The sequence below is a fragment of the Rhineura floridana genome, chromosome 8 (genome assembly GCF_030035675.1).
Source record: "Rhineura floridana isolate rRhiFlo1 chromosome 8, rRhiFlo1.hap2, whole genome shotgun sequence".
NCBI classification, from domain to species: Eukaryota; Metazoa; Chordata; class Lepidosauria; order Squamata; family Rhineuridae; genus Rhineura; species Rhineura floridana.
Window position 1 is genome coordinate 94,432,123 of NC_084487.1, and position 15,121 is coordinate 94,447,243.

At 41.2% G+C, this 15,121-nt stretch overlaps 1 protein-coding gene across 1 annotated transcript in view; it reads right to left on the reverse strand.

Moving 5' to 3' along the window:
• Positions 1 to 3,173: 3,173 nt before the first annotated feature.
• LOC133390795 (V-type proton ATPase subunit S1-like) overlaps positions 3,174 to 15,121 on the reverse strand; it is a 65,621-nt gene continuing 53,673 nt past the window's right edge. The window contains exons 8-10 of the mRNA XM_061640172.1: positions 12,568 to 12,621; positions 6,831 to 7,068; positions 3,174 to 3,840 (exon numbers count right to left, since the gene is read on the reverse strand). Coding sequence (XP_061496156.1) covers positions 3,631 to 3,840; positions 6,831 to 7,068; positions 12,568 to 12,621 — 502 coding nt within the window. The 3' untranslated portion in view covers positions 3,174 to 3,630. The remainder of the gene's footprint in view (positions 3,841 to 6,830; positions 7,069 to 12,567; positions 12,622 to 15,121) is intronic.

Below are 15,121 nucleotides of genomic sequence, written 5' to 3' on the forward strand. Positions count from 1 at the left end.
TCCTACCTACCCAAGTTGGCAGGTAGGTTTTTTGCCTACTCCACACTGTAGTGGCAGGATGGAATTGGGTAGGGGGAGTTGCGTTTCTAATGGGTTATTTCAGCTGATTTGGCTAATTTGACAAGTTAAGGTTAATCCCTGAGTTGGGTATAGTTTATATGTTCACTGGTGCAGATAGATGCGGGAAGGGAAGTAGGTAAGGACAGCTTAGTGGTCCCCTTAGGCACCTTTGGAGGTGATTGGTGGTTCCAGAGGCCTGCCAGGAAGGGCTTTACGGCCCAAGGGCAGGATATGGACTGCTTCTGGGGCATTCTTACCTCATCCACCTGGAGTTATACGGCACCGAGGGGTGGTGACATGGGAGGGCCACCTTGCTCACCTACAGGGTGGCTGGGGTAAGATAAATGGGCTTACACTTGTCCCAGCAGGGGCTAGTCACCTGAGAGCTGTAAACAAAGACTTGCTTATAGATAGTTCCGCACCTAGGTTTCCTCTGCAGGTTAGTTAAAGTTCTGGTTTATAGTTTAATAAAGTAGCCCTGTGTTCAACCCAGTTTACTGTGTCAGTGTCTTATTTCAACCCTCTGCCGCAATTATAATTGGCAGCAGGCAGACAAGAGAGCACATGGGTTATTCTGGCCACTCAGACATGTTACCCACCTCTTTATCTCCCTGCCAAGTCTGAGGAAAGAGAAACCTGAAGTGGCCTTTTCATTCATGTCTGCTGACAAAAGAAACAGATACTTTGCTCTTCCGCCAGAGATCGCCACACCTTTCCCTTTTAGCTGACACTGCTTTTTGACATCAATCTAGTTCCCCCGAGGGTTTATGCTGCTTCTAATGGTTTAGCTGCTGTTTTTAATGCTGATATTAGCTGGATTTTTTCTTGTACTAATTGATTTTATCTTGACTGTGGGGCTCATCTGCAGTTGACATTTATATTGGTTTTCTCCAAGTTTACCTGTCAATAAGGCTTCTCCAAAAGAATCCTGGGCTTGTAGTTTGGTGAGGCAACTGGGATTCTCTGTTCCCACATAACCATTGAAGCAGTTTACAATTGTGGTCTACATAAACCTCTCGCTTTTTGATTGTGAATTGTACTTTGGCTTGTATCCAACAAAGTCATCTGTTCCTGCAAGGACTTCTGCTTCCTTCTCCCCACCCCCAAAATCTGCTCCAGAGAGTTGGGGAATACCCCAGAACAAATCTGGGGAGCGTACAGGGGGAAGAGAGAGAGAGGCAGCTGCACTGCGCCAGCAAAAGTCCTTGCATCAACTGGACAACTTCATTGGATACAACCCTTTGTATATTTATTATTTTTGTAAACTGCTCAGAGAACTTGTTTAAGCTGGTGATATACAAAGGTAAGAAGTAATAATAAAATATCTCTGGTCAGTCATTCAAAAGCACAATTCAAAGAATTCACATAGGAGAATGTAAATAGCCCCTACATATGTACAGCAAAGGCAACCAGGGTTCCTGGTGACATAGAGAGAGTTCCTTGCATGGCCAAATGGGAACTCAATGAAAGTTGGGGCAATGTCTTCCTCTGCAGTCCTCTCCCACCCCATGCAGATTTATTTAGCATAATTTTGAACAAATAAATTGCAACACTTTTTTAAAAAAAATCTGGTTTGTCTATGTTATTGATGAGATGCTGATTTTTGCAGCCAGTTAATTCATTAATTTAAATACTTCTATCCTGTCTTTCTACCAATGGTGTCCAGAGCAACTCACAATGAGGAAAAAAAATGCAAATCAATAAAACCATAATCAACTATTATGTTTGACTTCATTTTTATGTCACATTTTCCAGTATACATTATGCACAGGCTTAACATTGACCAAGAATGCTAAAGAAAATAATTAAGAAAACAGTTCACTCATAAAAATCTGTTTGCATAAATCATTCAAAAGTTACTTGAATTATATAGTGAGCACCTGGGATTTTCTTTATTTAATTACAGGTGCAGGAATTTTGGTCATCAGAACCACAGAGTGCAAACAGGAGAGTTTAGCCCTTTCTTTCCCAGCAATGAGACCCATTAAAATTTGTCCCCTCAGTGCCAATGGAGCATCTTTTCTAAGCCCTCTACACATACAGGGGACCTAAGTTTTGTAAGGATCGCAGATAGGAAAGGGTTAAACTTCCTCTCCCTCTCATTTAGAGCAATGTGTAGTTTGACCTTTATCATAATCTGGGAAAGGGGTGGGGCTTGGGTATGCAATGCATGACTGACTGTCTGAAACATAACCAATTTAGTAGATGCATGAAAATGGAAATGCATGAAAATGGAAATGGACTGCCTTCAAGTCGATCCCCACTTATGGCAACCCTATGAATAGGGTTTTCATGGTAAGAGGTATTCAGAGGGGGTTTACCATTGCCACTGCTCTAACCACTACACCACACTGGCTCTCCACAGTAGATGCATAGAGTGCAGTAATTATCTTATCTTAGTGCCAAACTAGACATTATTTTAATTGCTTGTGTAAGCATATGGAATGGCTTAGGTGGTCAATAAGTTTTTGTTTTCTTTCTTTTTTTAACCTGAGGGTCATTTTCCTGAGTTTCACCTGCTTGCAATATTTGGGTAAACATTTTATTTTTAAAAAAGCATTTTCTGTTTATTAAAACATTTCTATCTTTCCTTTTCATTAAAAAGCTCTCAAGGACCTGCAATTTTTAAATAAAGCTTTATGTAACAAACCTTATCCAAAATACCTTGGTCATTGAAATATATATATATATATCATTTGTGAAGCTGCTGGCACTACTTACTGGTTTCCTTAAAGGCTGGCAACAACTGTGAATGGTTTCTGCTTTACCTCACGGCTTTTATTTAGGCAGTGATTAAAAAATGGTAACAAACAGCCGATAGAATTATCGCAGCTGCCAACCATCTCCTGTTTTCAGAAAATATGTCATTACCCAAAAGCTTTCACATTTTATTGACTCTATGCTTCCTTCTACACTAATAGGTTTGAAGGACGGTTCACATATCTAATGAGAACCAGTGTGGCGTAGTGGTCAGTGTGTTGGACCAGAGTTGAAATCCCCACACAGCCATGAAGCTCACTGGGTGACCTTGGGTCAGTCACTGCCTCTCAGCCTCGGAGGAAGGCAATGCTAAACCCTCTCTGAATACCGCTTACCATGAAAACCCTATTCATAGGGTTGCCATAAGTCGGGATCGACTTGAAGGCAGTCCATTTCCATTTTCATATGTCTAAGTACTCATTTGTACTTCAGACCAAACTAGATGTGGTGTGTGGTTAGCCCTGGTGCACAATTAGCCAATGCAGAGGGCTACCCAGATTGCAGTCATGACAGGGAGGATTGCAAGGGGGTTAATCAATTGCCCCATGCTGTGGTCGTGATCGGAATTGGGGGCCCTTGCTGCTATTCTCAATGGGAGGAAAGCTCCTGTTAGTGCTGCTGTGACTTGCCTCCCACTGTGTTTAGGGGGAGGAGAGATTCTGATCAGGTCCATGGAGAGCAGAAAAGGATGAAAGCCGCCTCTTCCACTATGCCATGGGCCTGATTCAGCTTGACCATCCTGCAGCTGGCTATTAAAAAAAATGCACACCAAGGGCTAACCACTTGACAGACATTGTGTCATACTTGGTGCTATTCTGTTTGAGGGACTGAAAGAGGTGGATCTTTGGGGTCATCAAACCTATTGTTGGTTGTTAGGTTCACAATCATGTGTATTCCATAGGTCAGAATCAGTAACAAAATTAATGAGGTCACCAAACCCATCCAAATTGCAGGGGTGAAGAATGTTGAACAGTCACTTGCATAGGAAAACCTGTTGTTTTCCACATTGAATGCTTGAATCTGCAAAAGAGAAGGAGGAGGAGGAGGAGTGAGCCGCCAAGAATCTGTACTTTGTCTCACGTTCACTTGCAATGTGTTCATTAACCACATGCCCATGTTGTTTGTTTAACCAGTGCACGTTAAACTGCAGAAAATGTGGGGTATTCTAAGGATAGCCCTGGGAAAAAGCATAAGGCAGCATCAATTAACTTCCTCACCTCAGCATTGCTAGGCCACTGTCATATAGCTTTCTACAAAAGCTGAGCAACCTGCCTCTTGAACCCAGCTCTGCAGATTTTCAAAAGGGCAGTGTTTCAGATCTCTTCTAACTGAGAGAGACTCCCTAGGAACATGTCTGGGGTTGATCTTGGAATCTTATCCCACACAAACGTGGGGGTCTGCCACTGAGCTACAGCACCTGTCAAACAGGAAAATAAAAATGAGTAGGCTGATTGTTTACTGGCTGCTTGGCAACCATATTTCCAGTTTTGTGTATATGTTGTTGTTTTTAAAAAATTCAACAGTATTATTAAAAATCTGGTTTAGAAGAATAAGCCTGTATATTAACACTGTAGGTACATTTGCCAGGTCACTTCATTGCTTAGCTTCTCTTCAGTCATCAGGCAAAGTTGCAAAGGAAATTACTCTCTCAGACACACAAACACTATTATCTGAATAGCTGACTAAAAAAAAGGAGATGTTACATAATGTCGTTATGGTTCCCACAGAAAATTGAGTGGCTATGAACGAATACATACCCGGCAGCATTCCTGGAGCCAAAGTGCCTGAAGCATATAACAAGGCTTTGATGTTCCTAAAGAACTTTATCTGAACAAGATTGAGGGGCTAAAGGCAGGAAGACTGAATTTACAGGGTACATCAGTACTGATCTTTCAAAAAACAAAACAAAAAAAACACTCACTATACACCAGTCTAGGTTATCTTTCTAAAACGTCAGAATGTAGGCTTAATTGTCTTAATGCACCTTTCTCGTTTTAAAAATGGCTATTGTAATTTCTGCATTTGGCTATATTCTTCCTGCTGTTTTATCATTGCAACAGGTGTGGTAGTTGTATTCTGGCAGTCAAATAAAGATGCAGTTTTCTGCAGCCTGTTTTGGAAAAGCTTAGAAAAGCACATGAAAGCAGTACTCTTTCTTTGTCTCCCACTCACCCAGGATTTTTCAAGGTCCTTAGAAAGGATTCTGGTTTTCCTATTTAAGTCTACACTTTGAATATCATTCATTCTATTTAATTCATTGCATTTTTAAAATTCATGAAGAGTTTGTTTACTGTGCTTTGGATATCCTGAAAGGATTTGTCTAAATGTTTGACCTTACAGAAAGAAGACAATGTTTGACCTTACAGAAAGAAGACACATTCAACAAGAAAGGCATTTTGTAGACAGTAGGAACTACCTAACCAGAAATATATAATGCTGATAAGTCAAATAAGTCAACATGCACATTCTTTAATATCCATGGTTTCTGGCAAAATAATGAAGTGTAACAAATTTGACCAATTTCAGGAGGTAGCTGTTTTAGTTGGCACCTTGAAGATTAACAAAATGAAATGTATTATGGCTTAAGGCCCACACACACCAAATTTTGTAGCAGTAGCACAAATTATCTCACCAGATAAAGCAGCCTTCCCCAACCTGTTGCTCTGCAGATGTCTGAGGTTCAAGGAAGTTGTAGTGTAACACATACAGAGGGCACCAGGTTAGGGAAGGCTGGTATAAAGAACAAAATTTTAGCACTTCTAACAAATAATTACATAGTTTCTCCCAAGGCTGTAAAATCAGTCAACTGAGGACACACATCATGCCTTTGATGAAGCAGGCTCTCATCCATGAATGCTTATGCAACAGTTTAAACTGACTTTACCATACAACAAAAATCTTAGGAAGTTCTTGTTAGAATGGTTGTTATACTTCCAGTAAAAAATAGTAGACAGAGTGTCACTATAGGATATAGCACATCTTCGGTTAATTCCTTGACTCAGCTAAGTAGTTCTAGCACAAGTCTCATGGCTTTTCTAACTAAGATTTTAAGACAAATCTGGTTGCCCTGTAAATAGAAATCTGTACAATAAAGCATCCTCTTATTCTTCTATACCTATCAGGAGTAGCTAAAGTTGTGCCCTCCAGATGTTGCTGGACTATAATTCCCATCACTCCTAACCATTGGCCATGCTGGCTGGGGTTGATGGGAATTGCAGTCTGGAGAGCACCACTTTGGCTGCTCTGCCTTATATCTTAGCACACAGCTGATGTGCTTCCTCACTGTAACTTTTTCATCAATGAAAGAGAACAGGAAATAGCTTTTCCTACAGGAAGGAAAACAAACAGCACATCCAGCTATACATGTACAATATCCACACTCCCAAGGTTAGCTCATATGAGCCAGTCTTCCTAGTTGTATTGGTTGGGATATTTAGTGCAAAATTAAATAAAATGGAAGCTGTCTTATACAAAAGTGGAACAGTGATCCAGAATTGTCTACGCCAATGTACCATCAGCTCTCCAGCATCTCAAGCAGAGGTCTTGTTCAGCATTTGTACCTGAGACCATTTAGATCGACATGCCAAGGACTGCAGCCTTTCATGTGCATTGGATGTACTCTATTATTCAACCATGACTCAAACATATCTACTTGGCAAAAGTGACCTAATTCACTAAAGTGGCAAAGTACTATTTAATTAGTTGTTTTAATGGAGAAGAAATGGATGATTTATCTGAATCTGATCCTTGCTGGGGATCTTCTTTTCATTGTTCTTGCCATTCAGATGCTATCCAAACCCTCTCAATCCTTCATCTTTTGACTGTTGAATAGGGTTGAATAGGGTTCATAACCCTATTCACTGTTGAATAGGGTTATAAAAGGGGGATGGGATAAAATGTTATGTTAGGACTGAAGAAAAAAAAAGTGGTGTTCAATACAAGCCTTTCAGAAACTCTAGCTGTAGGTAATAGCTCTTAAAATTGCCTCAGAAACGGTAATGCGTACTCACTTGGAACTCAGAAATGACAACTTCCCAGTATTGAGCTTCACTGCTAGCTGGAATCAGCGTTACACCATAGCGGTTGCTTGTTCCCACCAGCTGGCAATGAAATGAATACTCCGCAGGACCAGAGATGATGGAGACATTAAATACAGCAGTTTCCCTGTTGTCTTGTAGAATATGAACAAAATCTAAAGTGAACCAGTTTCGAGCAGAGCCGTTATAGTATTTGTTGGTCATCAGAAATCTAGAGAGAAGAGAAACAGAGAATATATTGATCCAAACTGCCATAGCATCTTCTGTGTTAAGAATTACCAGGTGGTAGTGAGATTAACATTAGTATTTAGACTTTAAGTTTGATATCTTTTTGAAGCGGCAAACGCAACATTCAGCTTAGCAGTCACAAAGAGACCTCAAGGATTGTCTTGCATACTGCAGCAATGAAGGATAGGGTGGACCTTAATTGCTCATTCTTTTCCCAGATATACTCAGAAGGAGGCTATAGAAATTTGGGTCTGAACCTTCTGCTGAAGGATGAAGGCAACAGAGAAGAGGAGACATGCTGATTTTCCTTGGGGAGAAGAAAAGAGGAATCTACTGTCTAAGGAAAAGGGAGTTGTGTAAATGACTGAGGATCAATTTATTGGAAAGCCATAGAGGTGGGCACAAGAGAACGTGTGCATGAGTCAGGAGTGTACCTCTGTGTGTTGAACAAAATATGACAGAGAAAAATGCTTATGTGCTCACTTTCCAAACATGCAAGATCTGATGCAGTACAACCCTGGCCTTAACTTTTCATTTTCTGGTTCACATTCTCCAGCTTTCTCCAACTTGGTGTTCTCCAGACTCCAACTCACAACATCTGCAGCCACCATGGTCAGTGGTTAAGGATGATGGGAAATGGAACCCAATAACATCTGGAGGGCATCAGGCTGGGGAAGGCTGCTATACACAGTCCAGCTTTGCACTTGGGGGGGCTGTGGCAAAATGTCCTCTTGTGGAGCCTTTCTCTGTTGGTTTGCTCTGGTAGTCTCATGTAGCAGCGGTGGCAGACCCTGCAGCACTTCAAGCAGCATCGGATGACTGGGAACAACAATTTAAATTTCCCACAATCCCCAAGAGTGATGCTACACTGAAGTAATGTGGGGAATTAAGATGGCAGCCAGGCACAGCCACTCGAGAAGGAAGGAAGGCAGGAAGGCAGGAAGGAAGCCCCCTGGGGTGAACTCTGTTGAAGACTTGGGGTTTGGCAGTTGCCCAAGAATGCCAGTTAGTGATACTGTCATTGTTTTTTCACCTTCCTAGCTGCTACTTCCCCCATGGCCAGCTCCTTCCCCCAAACACACACACACACACACACACACACTTCTCCCCTTGGCTCCTAGAGACTTCCACAGCTCATTTTCAGACTAGGATGATTGGTCCTGCAACAGTCAAGATTCAAGACTACATCTTCTTAGCAATTACGCTGGGGTTAGACCTCACCCTGGGAAAATTTGAGCCTTGACCTATAACCACAAGAGTTTATAATTGGGGAGGGACCATAGTAAAGTGCATGTTTTGCATGCAGAAGGTCTCAGGTTCAATCCCAGGTAGGAGATGTTAGAAAAGCCCTGTGCCATCAGACCCTGGATAGGTATTGCCTGTCAGAGTAGGCAATGGCTAAATGGACAAATAGTCAGACTAAAGTAACTTCCTAAGTTCCTTAGTAAGTTCCTAAGACGCACAGCACTGTTTGTGCAGTTCAGCTGGTGTTGCATTTCTCCCCTTCTGTAGTTTAGAAAAACTGGCCTATGTGCTTGTGAGTCCATATACACAATTAAGTACAATCCAGAGATGTTTTAAAGTGTCAATGTCTGTACCGGGCCAGGAAATGTGATGATAGGACAATCTTAACAGAAAACAGAGGGGCATGCATTTTAAATGGGAAAGGGAATAACTTGATTTGATTTTGTAGAACTTCTGGGACAGTTATTGCTTTTCCCAGCAGGCTGGAAACCTAGCTAGGAAGACAAGATTTGTAATAAATCACACAATAATAATATTTCCCAGCTTTCCGAAGCCTGCTTACAGTTCATGATATCTTTGCAATGCAACTTCTGCAATTAACACGTTCTCCTGTTAGTTGGCAGGGGATTTTTTTTATCATTCTGTGTTGATTACAAGTCTTTCATTTGGTACTGTGCCTAAGGCTGTTCTAGCAGAAGATGTCTATGTGCTGTATTGTAATATTGCTTACTTTTGTGAACCATTTGCTGCCCTGTTAGTAGGACTCTGAACTGCAGTGGGTACATGTAAGCTTTTTAATTTGAAATCATTTCCATTTTATTCTGTTCGCTCATACACAAAATGGTCTTTATTTCTTGTTATAAATTTCCTGCTACCCATTCCAGTTTGACCTCAGTTCCAAATTGTATTTTTCCTTGCAGTACTATATAATCTATTTGCTAAGCCATATCTAAGGCAGGGTTGAAGACCCAGGACTAGTAGCAGTACTAACTTCAGGTGAACTATATGCTTATTCGAGTGATTTAAGGAGAAATTCTAACCTTGGATGTTTGTGCACCACATCATGTGGCTTCATTGCAGATCTGATCACCTAGCTGGTATTTCCCACAGCTCTGTTTCTAGGTTCCCACAGACAGAGCAACTGACACAATGATAATTGGACTAATAACCACATTATTAAGCATGAATCAAACTTGTACACAGTGAATAGTGGGTTCACCATTAGGTTATGGGTGCCTGAGATTCAGATCCTTCAGTTCTGAGAGAGAGAGAGAGAGAGAGAGAGAGAGAGAGAGAGAGAGGTGCCTCTTGATAATTGAGCATAAGAAGCAAATGTTTTTATGCTGGACCACAAGAAAAAAACTCTAAATCCATGGTTGGACAACACCTTTATTAGCACCAACCAAAAGATCACAAAATAGCGAGGACACTTTTGATAATTGTGCTGAAAATGAAATCGACTGCCTTCAAGTCGATCCCGACTTATGGCTGCTCTATAAATAGGGTTTTCACTGTAAGCGGTATTCAGAGGGGGTTTACCATTGCCTTCCTCTGAGGCTAGTCCTCCCCAGCTGGCTAGGGCCTGCTCAGCTTGCCACAGCTGCACAAGCCAGCCTCTTCCTTGTCTGCAACTGCCAGCTGGGGGGCAACTGGGCTCCTTGGGACTATGCAGCTTGCCCACGGCTGCACAGGTGGAAGAGCACGTAACCCCTGAGCCACTCACTGTGGGAGTGATCTTTAGCTGGCCCTTTAAACCCAGGAGACACGAGTGGGGATTTGAACTCACAGACTCTGGACTCCCAGCCAGGCTCTCCTCCCCACTGTGCCATACCACCTGCGATAATTGTGCTAAACCACAGTAGATTTTTCATTAGTGTGAATTTGAGGAATCAGCTACGATTTACCATGGACAAAGTACATTTAAAACAACTGTTCTTTTTGCTGATTCAAGCTACGGAAGTTCTGTTGATTAATCTTCATAACAACACTAGCAACTTTGCAAATGCAGCCATTGTGCCAAACCAAGGGCTGATTTACACATGAACATTCATGACTTGACCACAGTATCAAATCGTGCCATCAAAATCAAATACCACACATAGAACTTTTGTATCACTTCTAACAATGCTGGCCCCAGGATTTAGGTAGCTCTTTTACAGGACACATTCAGTGAGCCCCTTAACCAGGAAGTGTCTTCAAATTGAGAATTCCCTCATGCTGCCTTTGACTTAGTTGGGTGCTCCAAGCAAAGAGAAAATGCTTTGACTGACCTTGCAACACCTCAACTGTAAAGTGTTGTAGTGAAGTCCTTTACATGATAGTGGTGCATACAGTTATGCATGGTATGGAGAAAGTTGATAGCGAGAATCTTTTATCTCTCTATTATACTACTAGAACCTGGGATGATCCAGTGAAGCTAAATTTAGCAAAATTCAGGACCAACAAAAGAAAGCACTTCTTCATACAGTGCAAAGTTAAGCTATGGAACTCCAGTGGCCACCAACTTGGATGGCTTTAAAAGGGAATTAGATAAATTGATGGAAGATAAGATTATCAATGGCCATATTCTACCGCCTCTGTAGGAGGCAGTATGCATCTAAATACAAGTTACTTCAAATCATAAGTGGGGAGAGTACTGTTGTGCTCAGGCCTGGCTTGTGAGCTTCCCATGGGCATTTGGTTGGCCACCATGAGAACAGGATGCTGACCTAAAAGGGCCTTTGGCCTAATCCAGCAGGACTCTTCATATTATAAGATTCATCTGGTGTTGAAAAATCAAGTAATATGGACTGTGTGAACCAGTAACATGTGTGAACCAGTTCTAAGTGTTGCATGATAGAGTGGAAAGTGTTTTAATTATACAGCCACCCATGCCATTCTGCTGCTTCCCATAAGATCATTTCAAAACAAAATATTTCAAAATTTATAGTCCTGAACTCAGAAAATCTTGCTTAACAACCCCAAGTTTTCATAGTGATATACAAAACACATAGAGAGCATCCAGATTTCAAAATCTGAAACAGGAGTAAAACAATCCAGACCCTGTTGGACTTTTTTCTGTCAGTGGTCTCATAATTTGTTGAAATTAATTAAAAATCAGCCATGTTCTCAGAGTACCTGTAATCCGATTACTGACTATCCCATAATCTCACCTTCATCTTCTGCAGTTTAAAAGTTAAAAAAATGCATGGTTGATTTTTAATTAATTTAAGAAATTTAACATTGGAGTCTATGACAGTGCAGGCATGCTCAGTAAGAACCAACTGTCAGTGTTCTAAACACCAGACTCACAGCTGCTTGGCTTGACAAATCAGGGTCATCTTGGGTTTAAATTTGAGTGGGAGATTACATGTGTCTGCTGTAGAATAAAAAAGTGGGGGAAATCTTGAAAGATGATACTATTAACAATGTTTTCCTTTTGGAAAGGGGCTTTCCCTCTACCCAGTGCCCACGCACGCAGTCTTTCCCCTCCTTCCCACTTCCTCCCTACCCTTCCTCCCCTCTTCCTTCCTCACTCCCCCTATCCTTCCTCAGGTCAGTTTCACAGAATCCCATTTCATATCTCCTAAATTAAAAAGCAGAGAAAAAAACCCTTGCATTTTAAGAACGTACCTATAGCCAACAGCTATTTCTATCAAACTTAAAAGCAGGGAAATTGGGCAATTATAGTGTATACACCAGGGAAGCAGGAGACCTGACCTCCTCTCTAAGATATTGTACTGCCCTACAAATTTGTCAAAATGCAAACACAATTTTGGGTTCTTTCACAGTCTAATCCATTTCCTGTGTAGCTGGGGAAAATGTGGTAACGTGCCTCTGTGCATAGTCAGGATTGCTCTGTAAAATTTCTTGAGGCTCATAGAACAAGTTTTACATTTCTTTGGATCCAAGCAACTATCCTCTTCCTCTTAAGAAAAAGGCTAGATAACTGAAAAATCTTTGTATGGGACGTGTTAGCCTTATTTTACAGCTACTCCCAACACTTGTATCCAGCACTGCTTCTCTACTTTTGCAACAAGTTTCCTTGTTCACAACAGAATTTCCCCTGCCTCTGTTCTCTCCTGCAGCCCCCGTGCACCCTCAAAATCTGCTCCAGATGGTTGGGGAGAACCCTCTGGAGCAGACTTTCAAGGCTTCTAGGGAGAGGTGACAAAGGGGAAAGCAGAACACTGTTCACACAGCATTAGATTCAATCCAATGTAGATAAAAAGATCGTATCAGTAATTCATAAGAATACCTGATTTCCAGACTCTCAATGGTATTTGTTAGATTGGTGTATTGTAATGACAACCTAATGGGAAGAGGGAGGAAATACAAGAAAATGTTACACCATATCATTTTCGAAGGAACCCTTTTCGTATATTTTTTTAATAAACAGCTCTAAAGTGGTAGGTAAATACAAAGAGATGGCACAGCAGAAAAGACTGGAGACAGTTGTTTCCTCATCTCCCTGTCAAACAAAAAGGGGGGATATACTGGAGACTGTGAGCTATTGAGTTATTTACAGCTCACTTACATATAAGTGTTGGCAAGAATTCCCTGTAAGGACATCTTCCAAAGAAATGATTGTCTCATGTAATGTTTATCGTGGCGGGGGGGGGGGGACCAAGACCTGTGAACAAAATGAGGGCATAGCCAAGGAGAGCACAGTAGTAAGATAAGACATGTACATGAACAGGACTTATGCGGAATTAGAAAAGAACAATGGAAGAAACACGGCAGCAGCAATGTTGGTACAATTTTCTTTTTGCAGCATATACATACATACAAACTGAACTGCTTATTGGCTTTATTCTTTTTATCATGGAAATCATGAATCTGACTTGACGTGAAAGAGCTTGGAAATGGGTCACAAAAACGTCTTACAGTGTTTTTCATTTGAAAAACAGGTGTGAGGAACCTTTAATCCTCCAGATGTGGCTGAGCTACAGCTCCCATCATCCCTGGCCATTGGCCATACTTGTTGAGACTGACAGATGTTGTAAATTCTGCAACATCTGGAGGACCAAAGATTCCCCACCCCTGCAATACTAGATTATGGTGGCTGGCTGGGGTTTCTTAGCGGTGAGGGGAAAGTATTCTGCATGCTCTGATATTCACACTCTTCTTTATTACTTTACTAGAGAAATGGCCATCGTTTCAATGGGAAATGATGGGCCAGAACCAATGTATTGCAGAGGCTCCTGGACATAATTCAGGTGACTGCATACACGCATGCACATGCACACACACACAAAGAAAGGGCTTCACAGGTTTGTGTGGGCTAACCTTACCCCATGCCACTGATGTGCCTGAGGGCATGGCTTTCCCCATCTGCACATTCTGAGCACATGAGAAACGGCTGTATATCTAAAGAAATATACGAACATAGAACTCCTACATGTGATGAAGAATTCCAATTGTGTCAGTAACCCCCCCCCCTTTTCTAGGCTCACCTTCAAGGTGCTCACACTTGTGTTTAAGGCCCTAATTTGTGATTAAGCCACAAATATCTGAAAGACCACCTCCTTCCTTACAGACCCCCTAGGGCATTGAGATTAGCAGAAGAGGCCCTCTTTGTAGTTTGGGCGGGGGTGACCTGGGAGAAGATATTCTCTGTAGCAGTCCCTAAGGTGTGGCATTCCTTCCCCAAAGAGATACGTCTGGCACCTGCACTGTACAGCTTTTGTCGTATGTTGAAGACCCATCTCTTCACCCTGGCTTTTGACACAAAGGGAGATATATGGAACCTCTCTAGTTGTGAATGTAATTTGTTTTAAACTGTTCTTAATAATGTGCTTTACATTGTTGTGACTCGCTTGGGACTTACTAGTGAAGGGTACATACAGCCCATTCACACACATGCCAAGCGTGCAAATGATAGGAGAGGGATAGAGGATGGCCTGAACATCTGCACTGCAGCCTCCCATTTGGGTTTCCTGTCATAGGTATTAGACAGATTTTGTCCCCATCACAACAGCATCCATTTGTTCCCATAGGGATGAATAGCAGCCATTCACTACATGGATAAAAGTAAAAGGGTATACTCAGGGGAACCATTGTTTTAGGGGCTAAACCTGCCCCCTGCAGCTCAGGGTGCCAGTACCTGGAGTGACATTTAGGTTCTGTCCTGTTTCAACTGTCCTGCCTAAAGTACAAATTGAAAGATCAGGCTATTTTTGGTCTGTGACACTTTGGTTGTGTTCACTCATATGTCTGTTTCTTGTATTTCCACATTAATCTGCATTTTTTTAAAAAGCATGAAAATACATATTTAAACAGCATTTCTAAATATATTTCATCTCTGAAATATGCATGTTATACTTTTTTGAGCCTATAAATGCATCAGACAATCAAGAGAACTGAAAGAAAACTATATCATGTATTTATTTATTTAAAAGCATTCATATACCACTTAGTATTTCAAAAAATCTCTAAACAGTGATCTACACATTTATCCGGGAAGGGCAGATTATGTCAGTTCATATCAGAATTTACAATGATCAAATTTATTTATTTATTGCATTTGTATGCTGCCCCATAGCTAAAGCTCTCTGGGCAGTTTACAACAATTAAAAACATTAAAAACAAATATACAAATTTAAAAACACATTTTTAAAAAGCAATTTAAAAACACATGCTAAAATACCTGGGAGAAGAGGAAAGTCTTGCAAAACAGATGCTTGCAAATGTGTCAAGCATCTGTAGTGTAAAGAGTGATATGACCTACAGAGTTGAGCTCAATTTCATGCTAACATACAGTCACAGGGATATTTAGATTTTTAACATGGGGGAGGGGTTGAGGCAAATAT